At 39.6% G+C, this 14,066-nt stretch overlaps 1 protein-coding gene across 1 annotated transcript in view; it reads left to right on the forward strand.

Moving 5' to 3' along the window:
* Positions 1 to 7,781, forward strand: part of LOC110289082 (tripartite motif-containing protein 30A) — a 9,066-nt gene extending 1,285 nt beyond the window's left edge. Inside the window, exons 2-6 of the mRNA XM_021155285.2 lie at positions 167 to 397; positions 3,179 to 3,201; positions 4,551 to 4,651; positions 4,922 to 4,948; positions 5,198 to 7,781. Coding sequence (XP_021010944.1) covers positions 167 to 397; positions 3,179 to 3,201; positions 4,551 to 4,651; positions 4,922 to 4,948; positions 5,198 to 5,790 — 975 coding nt within the window. The 3' untranslated portion in view covers positions 5,791 to 7,781. The remainder of the gene's footprint in view (positions 1 to 166; positions 398 to 3,178; positions 3,202 to 4,550; positions 4,652 to 4,921; positions 4,949 to 5,197) is intronic.
* Positions 7,782 to 14,066: the final 6,285 nt, after the last annotated feature.

Here is a 14,066-nt window from a genome sequence, read left to right on the forward strand (position 1 = left end):
AAAATACCTAATAAAAAATTTAAAAAAAAAAAACTGCTTCCGTAAGAATCCCTTCCCTTTCCCAAGCTCAATTCCCTGTGAAAGGTGCCCTCCCAGAACAGTATTTCTCTCTCTCCTATTCCCATTTGGACTGACTGAATTCCTCTCTCTTTTCTTACCAATGAAGAACCAAATACAGAGCAATGTAGAAAACCTTCAGAGACAGTTTAATGGACTAAGAGAGTTCCTGGACTCCAAGGAGAACGAGGAGCTGCAGGAGCTGAAGAAAGAGAAGGAAGAGGTTATAGAAAAGCTGGAAGAGTCTGAAAATGAGCTAAGGGAGCAGACAGAGTTGGTGAGAGACCTCATCTCAGATGTGGAACATCAGTTGGAGCTCTCAACCTTGGAAATGCTGAAGGTAAGACGGCAGGAGGTCCCAATGTCTGAGAGTCAGGGGACAAGAAACCATTGCCTTCCGTCTCTGCTGCTATATTCTTCCTGGTGAAGACAGTGAGCTCTTCCTGAAATCTTTCCTGAATCATTTTCATAGGCAGGAGGAATTACTGCACACGTAAATGCCAAGGGGAAATTGTATTTTATTGGTTTATCAACAACTTCTCAGGACTGAAGCTGAACCTTAGAAAGAAGATCTCTTGCCTCCTGGGAATTATTACACTGCTCTATTGCTGAGCAAATGTGAAGCACATTTTCAACTGTCAAGTTAGTCACTTCATCAGAATTTGAAATTAGTAGAGTTCATTGCTTCCTGTAATGATTTGAGACTTTTACCCTCATGGGTTGGTGGGAGTACCATCTAAGAACTCAGAGAATTTGACCTTGATTCTGTCCCCAATTACTAATAGGAAAGGTGTCTTCTTTATCTATGGAGGTATAAAGTTGCAGATTTTGATCTCTATCATATTTTTAAATAATTTATTTCAAAGTTATAGTATTTATACCTCTGCAGGAATTTCTTTCACATGAATTATCATCTTGTAGACCTTGCTGGTTCTAGAAATTCTTCAAAGTCCTTTAATTGCTTCTTTTCCATTGCGTTATTTTAATTATAAGTGAAAACATTCATAATAGATAGAATTATGCATCTATATCTAAAATGATCTAGTTAACATAATATCTAGAGCAAACACATTTCATAATTTTGCAATTTTATCTCTTGACTAATAAGTATGATCATTTTTCTCTGCCTCCAGCCCCTGATAACCCCAATCTAATATTTACCATTGTGAGATGAAATATGTTTACATGACACATATTTCAAAAATATCACTTCTGGTTTTTTTTTTTTTTTACATCTAGGTGCATATAATGAATTCTCTGAGTTCAAAAAAGTTACCAAATGACAATACTTCTTGCTTTTAAGTGCCTAATATTTTAATATACATGGTGATCATATCATCTTTATCCATTCACCTGTTGACAAATTCGCCAATTGACCCACTATTTTATCTATTATACTCATGATTCGGTGGACATGGACATACTGTTCTTTGTGAGAACATACTTGTGCATCAGAATTCATTTACATCTAGAATAATTAGTTCTCTCACAAAATTCCTTTTACTATGGAATCTACATTTGTTTATTTATGTTATATAAAATAAATTCATGTGCAGTAGCCTGTGATCTCAGAAATTCAGAGCTTCTAATGTACAGAAATCAAAATATATAGATGAACAGCCCACAGTAATAAACAGAAAATATAGGCTTTCTATTGTAGATCAAGGTCTGCTGGCCCACACCTTTTACTCCAGCAGCTAGGATGCAAAATAAATTAATCTTAGGTGGGTTCAAGGCCAGCATGTCCTACATAGTGAGCAATTCTCAAGGTAAAAGTTGCAAGAGATTGCAGACTTTCCAGACTTAAGTAGAACACATATACTGCACCACTAATTCAAATGCCCAGGAGTCATTGCAGAAAAAGGGGCAGAAAGAGTGTAAGAGCCAGATGTGGATGAGTCCAAGGAAAGCACTCTTCTGAATACAGCTTAGCAGCAGCCCATATGAACTAAGATTGGTTTTGATATCAAACCCAAGATCTGTGCAAGCCAAACTCAAGTATGAAAGTAGACTTGCTTAGAAAGCTCACCCACAGTCAAGGAGCTACTGGTAATTCTTAACTGCAGGAAGAAGGGTTGTAGTTCTTTAAGAAAGTAACTTTACATGTATCTACCAATATCCAGTGGAACCCAAACATTCAAGAATTCCTGCATAGTGTTATATTTCAAACCTAGGATAAATGGCAAATTACAGTACTTATTTAACATATCACAAAGGACCTGACCAGTCAGGTCTTGATGTCTGTCCTCAATAAGCCAAAATAAAGGAGTGTAATTAATATTGGAAAGCAGAAAAAGGAGATTTGCTAAAGGGAGCCATGTTTTGAAAAGAGAGGAAGAGATTTAAAAAAAAAAAAACCCTCTGTGCATCTTCATGCTCCCTAAGTGAGATCAAAGTTTAAGTAGAGAGCCAAGAATTTGAACATGTGTATAATTTAAGTCAAGATGTGGTCCTGTCCATCATTCTCCCATCATGATCTACGTCACAGTGTCACACTTTTAAGATGGTCAGACAAGTCACTATTTGTTTGAAGTCTTTTGAGGAGACCGGCTCTTCCCCCGGATAGAGCTGTTTTCCTTCTCGAATATGAGATCCTTGAGAAATCCTCCTTTCTTTGGAGTCTCTGTGATTAAACAGTTTGATGGTCAAATTGAGAGACATGAATATCTCTTTAGATCAACTTCTTACCTGTCAGGGCAACTCAGAAGAAGAAGAAAAACAGAGGGGGTAAGAAATGGTTAAATTATTAAAAGAATCTAGAATTCAGCTTCTCATACATAGAAGTTTTCAGTAAGGTAACAGATACCTAATTTGTAGCATGAGAAAGGTCACATGTTTATTTGTTTAACAATATGCATATGAAAACCTATGTAAGTTTTCAAACTACTGTTTCTTCATCTTTGGTCTCCAATGCCTAGTAATATAAGACAGAAAGAGTCTATTAATTTACATATAAGTCAAATAAAGAGACATGCACCGTATTTATGTCATTTCTTGGGGAACTGGGGGTGACTGATTTGATTCTCTTTTGACTTTGTCTCTTCAGCCAATAAGAGTGTAAGCAGTATTAGCAAGAACATGAAGAACATGTTATTAACGGTGTTTTCTCCCTTTTTCCTAGGGTGCAAATTGTGTCCTGAGAAGGTATGTCTGGGCTGATAGGGAAGTATAGCCTTTGTGTGGTGAGAATTATTTGATATTCAATTATAGTATATATCTCTGGGGTATTGCGGAACTTATATATAATGCTATTCTGAAGTTCTAGGAAGATGAAAGGAGAAGATGAAAAAGGGAGGATCTGGACTTTTTTAACTATTGAGAACAGATTAGGTTCTCTTTTAGGAGACAAAGTTATGGATATCTAATGAGCTAGATCAGTAGTGAGATGAAACAACTGGACCTACAGGTACTTTTGGACTCCTCATGAATGCATCATTCTGTCCATACTGTCTGCTTGTATCTAGCTCTGGATCTGCAGGTGACAAGTGCAGATAGGTAGTGTATGTCGTCTGTGTCTGCAGTTTTCACAAAGTTGTGTATGGAAAAATTCCCAAATATTTTGTGTATTTCTCCTGGGGATAGAGGAGATCCAGATTTCCTTTGTGATTGCACTTAGATTTTTTTCAAAAGAGACTTGACACTTCGTGAACATGGTGAAAAAAATTGGCTGCAGGTAAACCACATAGGTCACAGAATTGTGGGAAGCCTCACACTCTGTGTAAAGTATCACAACCCAGCTGTCATCATCAGGCTTCATCCTAACATGTAGAGCTTATGTCAGCCTAAGTGTGGTTTCCTGTCTCCTTTTCCAAATTTTGCCATCTTAACAAGAGAACTCGAAGAAGCAGATGTTGACTAATAGTGTTCACATTGACCAAAGTGTTTGGAGTCTAGGCTTTTTTTTCAGATGGCTTTTTCATGCTCTATGACTATTATACTAGATTCTTGAAAACTTATCTTCCGTCTATTTCTTTCTTGCTTTTCTTTTTTCTATGTTTCTATTTACTCATTTATGATTTCTTGTTTTTTTCAAACAGGGTTCCTCTCTCTAGGTCTGGCTGGCCTGGAACTCACTGTGTAGAAGAGGTTGCTTTTGAAATCACAGATCCCCTGTCTGCCTTCTAAGTACATGTGGCACCATTCCCAGTCCACACATTATTTTTCTGTACCTTCAGAAAGGTACAGAAAAAATTCACTAATTCACATTTAAAAGACTTCTAGGAGAGGAGGAGGGAAAGTGGAAGAAACGCATTATGTGAGTGTGATGTTAAGGCACTATGCTTTGGAGAATAAGACTTTCCTAGTATTACACAGCAAGTAAGTGATCAGGGTCATAAGTATGTCCCATATATCTACATTTAATAATCTACATCCCCTCTTCCTTCTCAGAATTCTCAGAGGAGTTCAAGGAAATCTATGGTTAGAATGGCAGGGAGTCAGTGCTGTTCAAAAGTCAAAGGTTTGTGATGTGAAAGTCAATTTTTTACCCTTAGGAGTCAGTCCTTAAGCCTGCAACAGCCCCAAACTGTCCCCCAAAAGAGAAAAAGAACATTCCAAGCCCCAGATCTGAAAGGCATGCTGCAAGTGTATCAAGGTGAGTGCAGCTAAATTCTGTGATTCCATGTATGATTCTAGGTGTGTTAGACTGCATAAAGAAGTAAGTACGATTTCTGACTATGGGTAGAGGGACAGAGAAGAGCAGATAGTATGTCCCTGTGATGTCACTGTATGTGGTGAGAAATCATCATTTATCCCATACACATTATCAGATTTTCTAAACTTTCCCCTCATCTGGAGAGGTGATGGGCTTTAATGGTTTAATTCCTTCACTGTATTTACTGCTGTGAACTTTTCATCATTTCAGGACTCATGGATATCCAGCAATACTGGGGTAAGGAGAAACCATAGCACCATGAACCCGTCTCCTCTCAATGTGTTCCAGAGTTTATTTCTCTGTTAAGTCTCAGGTTTCATGTTGCTTCTCCCACTATGCACAGCAATCTGTCTCTGCTTGGCTTTAAACAAGGCTTCTCCATGTTTCCTTGCTCTTTCTCCTTATGCTTCTGTTGCTTAAGTTACAAATAAGGTTGTACCTTGTATTTCATCTGACTCTAAACATATATGTCTCATTTTTCTGCAGTTCATATGACTCTATTTGCAAAGGACCACACCGCCATTGCCATTAACAAAGAAAAAAGACAAATACAGTATAGAAGTTACAAAACAGTTCCAGTTTCTGAGATCTACCATTTGGGTGTCCTGGGATATCCAGCTCTTTCCTCAGGGAAGCATTACTGGGAAGTAGACGTGTCTAGAAGTGATGCCTGGCTCCTTGGATTAAATGATGGAAAGTGTGCTCGTCCCCAACTTCATTCAAAGGAAGAAACGGGCATCAACAAAAAACTTCATTCTCCGATCAAACAAAATGTAATGTTTCAGCCTAAATGTGGCTACTGGGTTATAGGGATGAAGAATTCGTCTGTATGCAAGGCCTTTGATGAGTGTTCTATCACCCACAATTCCAGTATCCTGGCCATCTCTCTGCCTGGTCGTCCCAGTCGTGTCGGAGTTTTCCTGGATCGGAAAGCTGGCACTCTCTCATTTTATGATGTTTCTAACTGTGGAGCTCTCATCTATAGGTTCTATGACCCTGCCTTCCCTGCTGAAGTCTATCCATATTTTAATCCTATGGCATGTTCAGAGCCAATAACAGTATGCACACCACCATCCTAAACCCTCACCTATACCTGTGCAGTGCCCCCATGTCTCCACTGCATCATTCTAACTTATTTTTTGTCTGGGGCCCTTTATTTTAATAACCTTCACTTCTAATCCCAAACCACTGTGGATTCATTTCCTTGATCCAGTTGCTTGTCTGCTCAAAAGATGATTACTGTCATTTGTCATTTCCCATATTCCAAAAATAAAAAATAAAAATGGTTGTTTCCTCACAAAGTAAAATAGAGCCTCTGCTAACACCATCTCTGTAGAAACACAGTCAAAAGAATGACTCATGGTGAGCAATGTCTTAGGAACCTCTAAGAGAAGCCCCAGAGAGAAAGAAAGAGGGCCTTTAACCTCAGGGACATTTTGTTCCCTGGATTGCTTTGGATGTGATTTTGTGCCTCTTGCAAAAAGAACATCTGCATTCAATTTGTAAGATCGGTTTACTCTAGTTGGATGTCAGAACATAGCTATAGAACCAATTCCTGTGCAAGGATATACTGAATGCTGGCCTCAATGTACAAATTCTGAATATGGACTTGCACCTTGATTTCATGCTTTTCAAGATATCATCTATAACATAGTACCAGATACTTGTGTTTATATGGTCTGTCCTGAGACAGTTGTAGGAAAGGTTTGTTAATATGTTCTTACTGGTATGTATTTACATGTTTTTCTGATTTGGTTCTTCTGGACTCATTAACCTTCCTGCTTTCTTTTGTACATTCATGTTTAAAAGCACAGTGAAACTGAAGAAAGGTTGTCTGCAGCATCAGGCTGTAGTCACCCCAATTCATTAAGGTCTGCAAACCCCAAGTCTTACAGACAGAACTACCTAGGCCCACAACGGTATGCACACCTTCTTTATGGTGTTGCCAGAGATAGAAGCCAGGGCTTCGTGAGTGCTTATGAGTTGCTCTACCACTGAGTTACTTGCCTCAGCTCTGTCAGGTCTCCACAGCCACATTCTTTCTGTCACTGACAAAAGATGAGAGAAAGTTCTTTTCCAGCGTGGCTAGCAGTTTAGGAAATTATATGTAGGAGTCTCTCTTTAAGGAATAGGACTTAGCAGAAGGTCAGTTTAACCACAATGCTTGTGTTCCAACAAAAAGTTAAGAAGGAGACATCTCAAATGATATCCACTAAGACCATGTGTTTAGAATATCCAGGTTCTAATGCTGTCTCTCCACATAGCATTACAACCCTGAATAACATCATCTCAAGCCTGTGTTTGTTTGTTTGTTCTTTTCTTTCTTTCTTTGTTTAATTTTACTTTTTTATTTTTCAGTTTTGATAAAATAGCACACCTATATTACACATCATTTTAGGAAAATAAATTTGAAATCTTTAGAAGGCTCTGAGAGTAAAAGCCCTTTCCTCTGTGAGTGATGAACTGTGTTCATTTACTTAGACCCTCTTGGCTGAAGGAAGCAGCCAGCTCCAAGAGATGATCATCTTACTTCACAAATATGCTACAGAACATCTAGGCTGAAAGTCATACACAAATGAGAGGAGACTATATTATTTTTAGTAAGAAAAGATCAATAAGTATAATGTGTCCAGTGCACACTCTGTACATGGGGGTTGTGCTAATTACTGGGTAGATGTGCTGTACTGATGTTCTATGTGACACTGTGTTACTGAGGAAACTAAGGTATAGATCTTCTCATGTCTGGATATTAGATCCTGGGAGCTGCCACCAAGACTATTCTAATGTGTTGTGGATATCTATATTTTTTTTCTTTTCACACTTACTTTTTGAAAGGATATTTGTTTAGCTGTATTCATTATCAAGTAAGTTAAAATCTATGATTTTCTATTCACAATAAATGATAATAATGACAATGATACCCATAACTGAACCTTCTGTTATGTTGTGAAATGTAAACAATAGAATGTTTCTAGGAACTCATATTACTTCTAGCAGATAAAAGGTATCAGATACTGTATCTGTTAAGTTTTTTCTACCCTTTGTTGTGACCACAATAAAGTATCATTGGGAATGACAAACAGTTGTTGCCATGATGGTTTTGATAAAATCCAAGCACTAATGAGACAGGAAAATTTCAGTGCATCTGTGGCCAGGCTCAGTTACACAGGATGACCTTGCTTTGGTTGGATTTGCCTTGCTTTGCTTTTGTGTTGAAGTTTACAATATATAGCAATAGAACAAAACTCAACACCTTTAAAGGAGAATGTGCTAGGTTTTTGATAAGTGAGGAAGTTCAAGAGGACACTGTGAAGGACAGTGTCACAGAGTTTATTTAGAGATTCATATTGACATAAACTGACAGAGACAAAGAGGAGACATCATGGGTTATGGTTCCCAGAGAAGTAGTGGTCCCAGCACCACAGAAGAACAAATTAAGGGATCTCTGTGCAGAGCATACAGTCAGGTAAGACTCATCTTTGACCTTTCAAAATGGGGGTGAGTTCTCAGCAGGAGCCTGCACCCAGGTTCTCTCATGTCAGGGCAAGAGTCACAGCAGTCATGTGACACAGGACATGGCAACCTCCCATGGAAACTCACTTAGGTTAGTATGGCTCCTGAAAGGGTCAGTCCTCTTATAGCAACTGTCTATGTGAGAGGAGTAGAGGAAGCAGTTACAGGGCAGCAAGTACAATCCAGATTCTAGCATCACATGCTGGTAGAATATGCAGCAGCCCATTCAAAAGCATCAGTCATCAGGGAAATTCAAATCAAAATTACCCTGAGATTCCACCTCACACCAATCAGAATAGCTAAGCTCAAAGGCACAGATGACAGCAGACATTGACATGGATATTGAGAAAGAGGAACACTCCTCCACTACTGGTAGGATTGCAAGCTAGAAAAACTACTTTGGAAATCAATCTGGAGGTTCCTCAGAAAATTGAAAATAGTTTTACCTGAAGACCCAGCATGAGCATACACCTAAAAAAGATGCTCCAACATATAAAAAGGACACATGTTCCACAATGTTCATAGCAGTTTTATTTATAATAGACAAAAGCTAGAATCAAAACTGGGCGTGGTGGCACATGCCTTTAATCCCAGCATTCGAGAGGCAGAGGCAGGCAGATTTCTGAGTTCGAGGCCAGCCTGGTCTATAGAGTGAGTTCCAGGACAGCCAGGGCTACATAGAGAAACCCTGTCTCGAAAAACCGAAAAAAACAAAAGCTAGAAACAACCCAGATGGCCCTCAACAGAGGAATGGATACGGAAAATGGCGTACATTTACATCATTTACACAATATTACTACTCAGCTGTTAAAAACAATGACTGCATGAAATTCACAGGCAAATGGATGGAACTAAAAATATCATCCTGAGTGAGGTAACCCAGAAGAAAGGAGCACACATGCTAGTACTCACTGATAAGTGGATATTAGTCCAAAAGCACAGAGTACCCATGATACAACCCACAATCCATATAGAGCTTAAGAAGAAGGAAGAGCAAAGTATAGATGCTTCAATCCTACATAGAAAGGGGAACAAAATAATCACAAAGGGTAGAAGGAGAAAGGGACCTGACCAGGACCCAACAGGGATGACTTTAACCTAAATACCTAAGAATGGGAGAGAGAACCTGTAGAAACCACCTTCAGTAGATAGACATGGCTCCAGTTGAGGGATAGGGCCACATACCCATCTCAAAATTTTTAACCCAGAATTGTTCCTCTCACAGGAAAGACAGGGACAAAAAAAAAAAAAAAAAAAAAAAAAAAAAAAAAAGAGCCTGAAGGAAAAGCCATCCAGAGATTGCCCCACCTAGGGATCCATTCCATCTGCAAATGCCAAACCTGTATATACTATTGCTGATACCAAGAAGCACTTGCTGACAAGAGCCTGGTATGGCTGTTCTCTGAGAGGTTCTACCAGCACCTGAGTAATACAGATGCAGATACTTACAGCCAACCATTGGACTGAGCCAGGTACCCTAATGGAAGAGCTAGGGGAAGGAATTGAGGACCTGAAGGGGATTGCAGCCCCATAGGAAGATCAATTTTCAACGAACTGGACCACCCAGAGTTGCCAGGGTCCAAACCGCCAACCAATGAGGGGATCCATGGCTCCAGATACATATAGGTAGAAGAGAATGGCATTATCTGACATCCATGAGAGGGGAGGCTCTTGGTCCTCTGAAGGATTGATGCTCCAGCATAGGGGGATGCTAGAGCAGTGGGACAGGAGGGGGTGAGCAGGTGGGAGTACCCTCATAAAGACAAAACATAGGGAGAGGGGGGTAAACAGTAAAGGAGATATCACTTGAAATTTAAACGAATAAACTGATTAATTTAAAAAGAAAAAAAGAATGGCTTTTCTACTTACTAGACTGTTTTCCACTGTTTAATTTCAATCATGCCTGACCTGGCCAAATCCCCTCCAGCCCCCCAAAAAAGGTCCCAAGAAGGCTGTCACCACAGCACAAAAGAAAGAGGGCAAGAAGCACAAGGGCAGTCATAAGAAGAGCTACTCCATCTATGTGTACAAAGTTCTGAAGCAGGAGCACTTGCCCACTGGCATGTGTCCAAGGCCATGGGCATCATGAACTCTTTTGTCAATGACATCTTTGGGCGCATTGCAAATGAAGCTTCTTGTCAGGCACATTAGAACAAGTGGTCTACAATCACATCACTGGAGATCCAGATGAGGGCACCAAGTAGAAGCCCCCCTGGATGAGGCACTCACTGGCTCTTTTGGTCTTAAAGGCTGTTGCAGTCATCTGTTCAAATCAGGAGAGAGCTTTGTTTTACATTTTGTTTTGCATTAGTTTCTAGTTCCTATTCCAAAGTTACTTTAAGGGTCTTGGAAAAGGTAAACTTCAGAAGTTTTAAGCCTTTGTGGTTTTGAGTTTGCCTGTGGGTATCTGATTACCTGCCCCCTATTTAGTTTCTTGGAGTTCTTTTTAGACTAGGATAATGGAAGTGTATCTCTGAGCCCAGCTTCAATGTTCTAAGCTGTTGTTTCTTGGGGGATGGGGGGTACCTAAAGTGAGGTTGTTTATTTACCTTGGCGATCAGAGGACTCTAGGACACAACTAAGTCTATGTTGATGAATGTTGGGTACCAGCTGTCTACAACTGAAACCAATCTGTCCCTTTACTTGGTGTGTCCTGAGCACCAGAGGTTGCAGGTACTTAGGGCGGTGTCCCTCTAACTCACTGATTTACAAAACATGAAAGTTTTGTGTTGCTGCAGATTTGGTAGAAGTCTGATGTGGTTCTCTATCAGGCTTTAGAATCCCTGTTTGTGGCTTGCTTTGTTTGGTTGTGTCTGTTTCTGTTTCTGTTTCTGTTTCTGTTTCTGTTTCTGTTTCTGTTTCTGTTTNCTGTTTCTGTTTCTGTTTCTGTTTCTGTTTCTGTTTCTGTTTCTGTTTCTGTTTCTGTTTCTGTTTCTGTTTCTGTTTCTGTTTCTGTTTCTGTTACTGTTACCGTTTCCGTTTCCGTTTCCATTTTCATTTCCATTTCTGATTCTGTTTCCGTTTCTGTTTTTTCTATTTGATACTTTGCTTTAACTACTGCATGCCAGGTTTTCACAAGAATACTGCTCCTTTATTCTCTGGGCTCATGAAGCAATGTTTCTAATTCACACGCTCAGGAATTAGCTTTTACCTTCCTGTGCTGTCTCCAGAAGTTGTGTGAAGTTCCCTTTGGTTTGTTTACTCTGTGACTGGTCAAGCTGGCCTGACATTATTTTTTGTACCCACAGAACACACCAATGTCTTACCCACAGCAAATGTTACTTTTTAAAATTACTTATTGAATTAATTTTTATATTACTGCTTATTTAAATTACTTATGGAATTAATTTTTGTACCAAGGCTGGGATGCAAGGGCCTTGCCCATTTGATATATGTGAAGACACTATGGAACAGAAATGTTTTGAGGATTCTTTTTCCAAGTTTTTCTTTAGTTATAGTTACTGTGGTGGCTGTTCTTGGTTGTCAACCCAAGCAGATGGGTACACGTGTGAGGGATATTTTTTTCTTAATTCTATAATTTGAAGTGAGAAGAATCACTCTTAATTGGCATCTTTTGAGGCAGGAAGATCCACCTTTTATCTGGGCCACACCTGCTGGCAGCTTCTATTAAGGACATGGAAGAAGGAAGCTTGTTCTTTGCCTGCTTGCTCAAGATGGCAAGTCTATTCCTTAACTGGCATTTGAGCCTACTTATTCAGATTCTGCCATACACTGAAGTTCCGCTGAGGCATCCAGTCTTGTAGACTGAACAACTACTGGGTTATTGGACCTTCCATTGGTAGACAGCCATTGTTAGACTAACTGGACCCCAGCCCAGGGCTCTGCAAGATAGACTATGGAGTGAAGAGTGAAGTGAAATAGAAGTAAACGGGTTGGTCCACTTTTGTCTCCTGACCTGAAGACAATGGCCTTGGTCTTCTTTTGTCAAGTGTAGCATACTGAACTTTTCCTTTGAAGTCTTGATTTTGTTGGTGAAAATACTTAATGGTCTGATCACTTTCTCAATTCTGCTTTATGGTAAGGGATCCTGGAGCTGTTTGCAAGAGCTTTGTGAATCCAAGAAAGAATTTCAGACATAGACATAGATCTAATCCATCCTGTTTACTGCATGTGCATTTTCAAGTGTGTAAACACTGTTATTATGATTAATAAAGTGACTCATTTTCAAAGAAAAGGAATGAGAGAATCTGGAGTATGTATTCATAGATGTTTTTACTTTTATCAAAATATGAATCTATGGTTATATTTAATAAAATTAAGCATTTAAGTTCATAGGTCTCCAGGGTTCTTTTGTTTAATATTGCTTTAATAATCATGTTCCGTGGGAATCCCTTTCCTCTATTAGAAATGAATATCAATGGGTATTGCATACAGTTATAATCACATACACAGTAACACTGCTCATTAACAGTGTGGCTAGTGTTGTGCTTGCCTGGTCAACTCCATCCTCTCACTGAGGTCAGAGGGTGATGGCAGACTTGAAGGACAGTGTCTGAGTTTTGCAGAGCTAGGAGTGGAATTCTGTCTGCAGAGAATGTTCATGCAGAGCTAGATAATAGTCTGGGTATTTTATAGTTTTAATTCCCGAACAGGCCTTAAGAACAAACAGAGAAGACAGTGAGTAAAATGTGGAAAATACAGAGACATGGTAGCTCTTGCTTCTCATCCCTGCACTCAGGAGTTTGAGAAAGTAGTATTCCCTGGAATTAGAGACTGCCCTGAAAACTTAGAGAGTTCTAGCCCAGGCTTGAGTATAGAGTAAATCCCTGCCTCAAAAACAAATTGTTAGTGTTTGGTATAAATATTTACACATCAGAAGGATGGGAACACCATAACATTTCTTGCCAGCAATTGTGTCACAGTAAGAACAATAGTAGAGTCTCCTGTGTTCATGCAAATGTGTAGTTTAGACTAGGGGTATAGCTAGTGATGGAGCAGTAGCTCAGCATCCACAGTGCCTAGATTTCAATCCCTTAAAGTCAAAAACCAAATTAAAGAACAACAGCAAAAGCCCATGATCCCAGCACTGTGAGGCTGAGGGAGCTAGAGTCCAATTAGAGTCTAGCTGGGGTACACTTTGAGAGCCTGTCTCAAAGGAAGAAGAGAAGGAAGAAGAAAGAACATCATATATGTGAAATGAATTCAAACTACAGGTTCATATCTGCTGTCACTCATTATCCCATATTTCAGTGGATCTGAGAATATAGGGAAATAATGAGAAAGGGAAACAGGAGTGGGGATGAGACAGGTGATGGTAACTGCACAGGCTTCTCCATTGTTCCCTCGCACAAATGACTTTCTTTATTTAATTATTTTTTTTCTTTCATTCATTCTTTCTTTCTTTCATTGTTTATTCCTCCCTTTCTTTCTCCTTTCCTTTTCTCTTTGGAAAGTTTCATGTGTTTCCCATGCCNTCCTGACATCAGTCACCATGGCTGGGGATGGCTTTGAGCTCCTGATCCTCATGCAGCCAGCTGCAAGGCAGTGGCATGCTGTGCTGGTTTGAATAACAATGGCCCCAGAGGCTAAGAATGTTGAATACTTGGTTCCCAGTTATCAGGACACTGTTCAGGAAAGATTAGGAGTGTGGCATTCTTGGAGAAGGTATGGCATGGGTGCAAGCTTTCAGGATTCAATAGATTCTGACCACCACCACCATTCTCTTTCTGCCTCAGGTTTGTGTCAAGATAGTGTCTCAAGTTGTGACTTCTCACTTCCTGCTCCAGCACCGTGTCTCCCTGCCTGTTATCAGGCTCTCCACTGTGGTGGTCATGAACTCTAATCCATTTAACTTGAGCCCAAGTCAAACACTTTCTTTATA

This window comes from Mus caroli, unplaced genomic scaffold (assembly GCF_900094665.2).
Source record: "Mus caroli unplaced genomic scaffold, CAROLI_EIJ_v1.1 scaffold_18842_1, whole genome shotgun sequence".
Taxonomy (NCBI): Eukaryota; Metazoa; Chordata; class Mammalia; order Rodentia; family Muridae; genus Mus; species Mus caroli.